This window comes from Engraulis encrasicolus, chromosome 20 (genome assembly GCF_034702125.1).
Source record: "Engraulis encrasicolus isolate BLACKSEA-1 chromosome 20, IST_EnEncr_1.0, whole genome shotgun sequence".
Taxonomy (NCBI): domain Eukaryota; kingdom Metazoa; phylum Chordata; class Actinopteri; order Clupeiformes; family Engraulidae; genus Engraulis; species Engraulis encrasicolus.
In genome coordinates, this window is record NC_085876.1 from 42778595 (window position 1) to 42786689 (window position 8095).

The 8095-nt window shown below is 44.7% G+C and overlaps 1 protein-coding gene across 1 annotated transcript in view; it reads left to right on the forward strand.

Annotated features, from left to right (window-relative positions):
• Window positions 1-7708, forward strand: part of gabbr2 (gamma-aminobutyric acid (GABA) B receptor, 2) — a 568733-nt gene extending 561025 nt beyond the window's left edge. The window contains exons 17-19 of the mRNA XM_063185971.1: window positions 2643-2775; window positions 4452-4569; window positions 7546-7708. Coding sequence (XP_063042041.1) covers window positions 2643-2775; window positions 4452-4569; window positions 7546-7708 — 414 coding nt within the window. The remainder of the gene's footprint in view (window positions 1-2642; window positions 2776-4451; window positions 4570-7545) is intronic.
• The last annotated feature ends 387 nt before the right edge of the window (window positions 7709-8095 follow it).

The window sequence follows — 8095 nt, forward strand, 5'->3', positions numbered from 1 at the left end:
TGTGTGTGTCTGTGTGTGTGTGCGTGTGTGTGTGTGTGCGTGCGTGCGTGTGTCTGTACATGCGTGACGTGACCTCCTTCGAGCATGTACGGTTGACATAACAAATTCATGTGAATGTGACACCTTGTGACAGATACAGCTCTCTCATAGCGTCTAATGCAGCTGCCTGAAAGGTCATATTTGGCAGAGTGACCTGCAAGTGTGTCATGCATGCCCCTACTACATGCCCCTAGCTACAGTGTGCATTTCAATATGCGACCTTGCGTCCTCCACTCGTGCTTGTGGCCTCGTACCAGAAAGTTATATGTCATGATCACTGACAACAGCATTCGCGAAAGCTCAATTCTAATTTTTTTCATTTGCCAATGGCATGGTGAATGAAAAACAGTCTACCAAAAGTTGTTGCGGCTAGGCTGACAGCTGGTAAACTTTATTGTTATGTCCACGGAGGCGGGGCCAGGAGGCGGGATGAGGCCCCAAGCACAAGTGGAGGACGAGAGTGTGCATATTGGAATGCACTAACAGTATGGTTCAAGCATGTCTTGGTGATGCTGTCCTGTAGGTTGGCACTGAATTGTTCACACTGGCTCACACAGTCCCCCTTCTTTTTTCCTGGTGTTTGTCATCTTTTGGCATCCTCAGCATGACACATGCAGTACTACAGTAATACAGTTTTACTCAAACTGTTTTCTGGGGACCCATACTTTTTTGTCACAAACCTTTGTGACCCAAGTCAATAGACTTTATTCCTAAATCACAAAATGAAGGTGTATTAGTTGACCATTTTTGTAAAATTTTGAAGGATATTATAATACTCAAGTCTTAAACTGGGAAACATGTGAGACGACCTAGCCTAGTAAACCAGCGCCACCTGCTAGACGGCAACATTTTTTGGCTGCGAGTGGTCTGGCCTTGCATCGTTGGAGTGGTCTGCCAGGCTTGCCGAGAATCTGGTAAACCAATCACAACGCAGAGATTTGTTTTAATCAAAGCGGGCAGGGTTTTGAGGGAGTGACAACGAAGCTCGCAACATTGGGAAAGCACATCAACGAGAAAGATAGCACTGATTGGTCAGAACCCCGGCCTATAGGCACAGGCATGGTTTGAAAGGCAACGGGTTGTTCTCATCAACCATTTTCGGATGTACTATTCACCGGGGCCAGACTAAATTACACATCCAATTTAGACTGGTTTATCAGGCTAGAGACGACCCAAAATAAATCTTCCATGACCCACACGTGTGTCCCGACCCAGTCTTTGGGAACCACTGCTCTAATACCGCCTAATGCAGCTGCCTTAAAGGGACACTGTGTGAGTTTTTTAGTTGTTTATTTACAGAATTCATGCTGCCCATTCACTAATGTTACCTTTTTCATGAATACTTACCACCAGAATCAAATTCTAAGTATTCATTATGACTGGAAAAAGTGCACTTTTCATACATGAAAAGGGGGATCTTCTCCATGGTCCGCCATTTTGAATTTCCAAAAATAGCCATTTTTAGCTGCAAAACTGACTCTACTTGGACCATACTAGAAAATATTTGTTAATTACTTAGTAAACTTTCATGTAAATATCAAATTTAGCGATAGCCAACCCAGTTTTAATGAGCAGCATAGTTGCAGTACCTTTTTTGACCATTTCCTGCACAGTGTCCCTTTAAAGGTCACGTGTGGCAAGATGACCTGCAAGTCCACCATCCACCTACAAGCTCTCGGAGTGCATCTCCGGGCCTCAGAGTGGCATGTCTTGGTCATAAGGCTCCCGTGTAGGCTACCACTGAATTATTCACAGCGGTTCACACAGTCCCCTTCCTTCCTTTTTTTGTCTTTCCTCATCTTTTGGCATCTCCAACTTGACATACACAGCAGCACTCTAATAGCACTTAAAGGTCACGGCTGCCAGGGTGACCCACAAGTCTGCCATGTGCCCACCTACATGCAGGGCCGTAACAAGACATTTTCAAATAACGAGGTCAAATACTGCGTGCTGTACTGCATAACGTACATTTAGAATGCTTCAAACACTTCAGTCAAACTCTTAAGTTTGTTTTCATTAATCATTGCCTTGAGGATGAATGGTGATGGCTTATACAGACTGAATTTATCATTCATCATAGATATATTATATATTCTCAGCTGCTCTCATAATGGTAATGGCTTGGTGATGCCCTTTGTGTGGGTGGTATTATATTTTTCAGTCTGGCTCAGCTCCCCGTCCTCCTCACCTTTTGACATCTTCAGCTTGACAGTTGAGTGGAAAGAAGCCACCATTGCAGTTTTGTAGTGCTATTCTGCACGTTTCTGGTTCCAGATCTGTAAACCTGATGGAGTGTATCTGTCTCCGTCTCGTTTCTGTCTCGTCTCATGTCTGTCTCATTTTTTATTCCTGCCTGTCTGTCTGTAGTTCATCACCTTGACTTGAACGTACCCTGATCTTAAAAGGGTCATTCATGTCTTGTAGGGGGTGACCAGCAAGTTCACCATGCTCCAACCTACTGCACAGTACGTGCTCTCAGTGCAGTGGCTTGTCTTGGTGGTTATTCTCTAGTGTAGGTGGTGGCACTTAAATATTTATAATGCTTCAACCCACTTTTTCCTTCCTTCTCTCGTCTTTTTTTTTTTTTGGCGTCTCGACTGCAGCTTGACAAGGAGTTGGAGGAGGTGACCATGCAGCTGCAGGACACCCCGGAGAAGACGCCCTACATCAAGCAGAACAGCCACTACCAGGACCTGAACAACATCCTCAGCATCAGCAACTTCACCGACGCCAAAGGTCAGACCATCTACTGCAGTGGTTCTCAAACTTTTTTCATCATTCCCCCTTCAGAGGGTCTGAATGCTTCCGTACCCCCCCAAGCAACAGCAGTACTCGCGCAGAATGATTTTGCAATCACTGCGCAGAATCAAAGGAAAGGTGACTGGTGATACTAAACAAAGAGTTACTGCAGTCGAATGCAGATGTGTGTTCATTTCCTATGCTATTCAAATTCATGACAAGTAGTAATATAGTGTTGGTGAGGGCTTTAAACCTATTGACTTATTGGTGACACAGGAAATCATTTCCTTGGGGGGAAAAACCCAAAATTAGATGTCACACGCCCCCCCTGAGATCCCTCCGCGCCCCCCCAGGGGGGCTTACGCCCCACTTTCAGAAACACTGCTCTAATGCAACAGTGTCTCCCAACCTTTGAAATGATCGTACATCATGTTTTCTTGATCGTACAGAGGACAAAATGGACAAAATGATTCATGGTACAAATACGATAATTATCGTACATCTGCCAACACTGGTACTGACAGATGTTTCGTGTAGGAAAAGAAAAGGGAAAGGAACATTTGAGTTCTTAGGTGGTGGGCCTATATGTTACTCCAACACAGAGCACCTCGGTGTGGTTTACTAGAAACTAGGGCTGCACAATTAATCGAAAATAATCAAAAATCGTGTTAAATAAGTGAAATCGAAGTTGAAATGTCAGTCATGATTTAATCGTGGCAATAGTGACCTACCTTTGAGAGTGTCCTTGAAGCCAGAACATATTGACAGGCTGGTGTTTCTGGTCAGAAATCTGTCCACCTAAATTTCATGCTATTGCCTTCACATAATTATTACAATTCATTTTATTTTGCTCATCCCGTATATAATTCATTCTTGGTTACATTTCATCTTCAAAATCTGCGAAATTCAATAATCGTGACTAATAATCGCGATTACGATTTTGACCAAAATAATCATGATTTAGAGTTTTTTCCATAATCGTGCAGCCCTATACAGCAGTCTCCCAACCTTTTTTGTCTAGCGTACCCCCAAAGCATTTTTGTCATACGATGAGTCGTTTGTCTCTCTATATGCCCTATATCTTCCTCTATCCTAATATGATTATCCATACATTATTTTAATTGATATTTTTCCACGTACCCCCTGCATTGTGTTCCCGTACCCCTGGTACATGTACCCCAGGTTGGGAAACACTGCACTACAGCAGCTCCTGAGTGAGCTGAGTGGTCTGAGTGTCTGAGCAACATAATTCACAACACACACACACACACAGAATGCAACGTAATTCACACACAGCCTGAAACTGCTTCAGACACATTGAGACAGCATTAAGGAACACGAGAAGCCCCACAAAAGGTTTAAGATGGTCATAGATTTTAAAAGACTTTCGTTTCCCATTTAAATATAGTTTTTCAAATTCACATACTAGTTGTCAAGCGTTGCCTTTGCAGCAACAACAGCAGGTTAACAGACATTTGAAAGGCACTTTGCCATGTTTTTTTGTATTTTCAGTGTATAATTTTTTTTTCTTAATTAAAAAACCCACCAGTGCAAACCAAAAAAAGGTTGTTGCTGTAAAAGAAATGAACATAAGCATTGGAATCAGTTAAAAATGGATGTGAGTAAGTAAAGTAGAGCACTGAAGTGCTTTTCCTCGTGTTCCTGCTTCGCAGACGGTGAGAAGGCCCTTTTGAAGAACCATTTGGAACAGAAGCCTCAAGCCCAGTGGGGCTCCATGGATCCTTCCAGAATAAGTAGGGGTCCACTAGAGGACATCAACTCGCCTGAACAGTAAGCAATTTTTTAATTAATCATTTTAGTTTCATTCATTATTTCTTATTTCTTTTTTTTTCTTTACTTCTTTGGATGCAGAGCTGATGATCCCATCAGCATTTCACTACAAATAATATGTATGTGACAAATGAAATAACTTGAACTTGAACTTGAACTTGAACTTGAAGTAACCAAAAGTCAAGAGAACCAATGATGGTCCTATTGTCAATGGTTCTATTGTCTTTTCTGTGTGAATGCTGTAGTGCTGTCCTTTTTTGTGGCTTTTGGACCTTTATTATTCAAATACAGGACAGTCATAGCCTGGCCAGCCAAACCAAATTCAATTTGCGGCCTCTAGGGGGCGTCTAGATTTCTAGACTTGGACAGTCACAGAGAGAGACAGACAATGTGGGGACTTGGGGAGAGAGACAGGGGAGGACCAAGAAATGACCTCGGGATGAAATCGAACTCCCGTCTCCGGTATAACTGTCAGTGCCTATGCCATTTTAGTAATGGTCGGAGCCCTTCTATCAGAGATACTCTCTATGCTTATATTGTCTTCTCTGTGTGTGAAAACAGTGTTGTGCATCAGATGCTACATTGACTTTCACATTCTAGTCCGTGTCGGGTCAACCTGCCAAGTCAAAGTCCTTGTTCAAATAGATATGATCGATACATATTCATCATTATGATCAACGCTTTGATAGATTGCTGCTCTGTCCATAAGCCATAATAACGGCAGCAATCTGCTCAGTAGTACACAGAGACTTTTTAAGGACATCTGTTTATTTTCCTACAGGCGGAAATTAGCATGTACTGCCATAACCTGGTACAGACATCTGTTCTTGCGCAAGGATACTGTTTAATTTCTACGCAGTCCCTTTTAAAAATAAAATAGCACTCAAACTCAAAACATCTTAGCTGCTGTAACTGAGATATGACAGACAGAGATCTATGGCATCCAGGCTAGTGAGTACAACAACCCTTCCCATACCTCCAGATTATTACATTACATCACATTTCACTTAGCTGACGCTTTCATTTGTTCAAAGCGACTTACAACTATTATTTTTACAGGGTATTGGTTACAGTCCCTGGAGCAATGTGGGGTTAGGTGCCTTGCTCAAGGGCACTTCAGCCATGGATGGAGATGTAGGGAGAGGTCGGGGGGGATTCGAACCTGCAACCACTAGATCGAAAGACCAACTCTCTAACCACTAGTCCATGGCTGTCCAAATGACACAGGAACACGCTAACAAGAATAGGAAACAGTAAATGGGAATTGAATGTTATTTGTGGTGATGTTGTAGAGTTCGATCAAATGACGTACATTACAAATATGTAGTATATTCAGGTCTTCATTTTGGAGGCGGGGAAAGAAATAAGAGAGCCTCTTTTTTATGCATCGCTGCAATTGGTCTCAGTTTTGTTAATCCAGGATATGAGAGAGAGAGAGAGAGAGAGAGAGAGAGAGAGAGAGAGAGAGAGAGAGAGAGAGAGGGTGCTTACATAACCTGTGATTTACAACCGAGAGGATGGGAGGCAGCGAGGCCTGAAAATAGACAGTGGCACAGGAGTGCAGAAAATTCTCAGAGCTTTTCCCCCAGCGCATAAATGTTTGATCACATGTACAGAGGAAGATGGAGAGAGAGAGCGAAAAGAGAGAGAGAGAGATGGAGAGAGATGAAGAGAGAGAGAGAGAGAGAGAGAGAGAGAGAGAGAGAGAGAGAGAGAGAGAGAGACTGAGAACGACAGAATGGGAAAGCCGGAGGTAGAAAGAGAGAAGAGATGGCAGGATGAATGGAAAGGCAGAGCAGAGGAGAGAGAAAGGTGGGTGGATCATGCAAGCGAGCAGAGAGAGGTGGGGATGGATGGAGAGAGAGAAAGACGCAGCGAAAGAGAGGAGTGAGTGAGTGAGTGAGTGAGTGAGAAAGCGAGAGTGAAAAGGCAGAGAGTGCACTGGCAGGCAGTCCAATGTTGCCCAACAAATGGAAGTTCAGGCCCCTATAGTGTGCAGCACAGACACGACATGCACACAGGGGTGCCGACAGGGGGGGGGGACAAAGGACACAGTTGCCCCGGGCACAGGGAGAGAGTGGGGCCCAGGATTGGGTCCTCATTACATTGTACGGTATCTATTGGGCTGGGTGGGAGGGCCCCTTTCAGATCTGAGCCAACACTGTCAGCGTGCAGCCTGCGTGCACTTCACAGTTAACTTGAGGTCAGAGCTTTAGTGGAGGCAGGGCATGCTGGGAAAACAGAGAGCGGCAGTCGTGCAATGGCAATTTCACCCTCCTGTCTACTCCATTTGCAATGACATGATCTTCTCCCATGCAGGTTCATTTCAGACGCCAAAAAACGTACGGAAGCACTCAAACACAAAGCACGAACATCTAGAGATACTGTAGTATGCTAACATACGCTACTTGTTTCCTTTTTAAGTGTGCTTTTCTTCGCTTCGTTTATAGCCAAATCTTTACCCTTTTTTTACATAGAAATACAAACCTGCATCTGTGATACGGAGCATCGCATTGCCCTGCAGCTAAATATTCGTCTTTTTAATGTTTGTGAACCAAACTTGGCTGCTTTGCAATCAGAAATACCATTATCTCGGGTTGCTTTTTAATTGACTTACTCGTTGCCCCTTGGAGCAAAGCCAATTGGAGCCACTGCATCCAAATTTGTACAAGCAATTAAGTCTGTGTGTGTAGGACCACAATCAAGAATAGTAGAACACAACACAAAAAAACTTTAGTGCAATTAGTCTTGCCAAGGGTTCAATAGTGCCGTGCAATTGTTCAATAATGAACACTGTGTTCGAAACAACCTTTTGCTAATTGCTAATGCTAATAGTTGTAACCTCTGCTATTTATCTCCCCCCCTCTCTCTCTCTCTGGTCTCTCTCTCTCTTTCTCTCTCTCTCTCTCGCTCTCTCTCTCTCTCTCTCTCTCTCTCTCTCTCTCTCTCTCTCTCTCTCTCTCCCTCTGCCAATAGCGTACAGCGCAGGCTCTCCTTGCAGCTGCCCATCCTGCACCACGCCTACCTACCCTCCATAGGGGGGGTAGACGCCAGCTGCAGCCCCAACGCCAGCCCCGGCTCCAGCCCGCGGCACCGGCACATGCCGCCCTCGTACCGGGTCATGGTCTCGGGCCTGTGAGGAAAGCTACCTTCGACCCCCCCCCCCCCCCCCAAGCCCTAAAATCCTTTTCCCCTCTACCAGCCTATCCCATCCACTAACCTCCCCACCACCACCACCACCATCACAAAGTCTACTGCCCCAATTCATCCTCCACCCAACCACCCAGACAACCTTATGGATGGGTTTGTCATGTGTTCAGCCCTGCCAACTCCAACAACGACCAACACGGACAACCGCCGGCCACCAACAAACTCCATCAACTATCCTCCCTGAAGCCCTGAATTTCTCAAACCCCATCGAGACCTCCCCCTCCCCCTCCTCCTCAACACAAAGGCTACAGCTGCCAACCACCCCTCCCCAACACCCACCTTTTATATCACGGAGAATTGAACTAGTGAGATGATG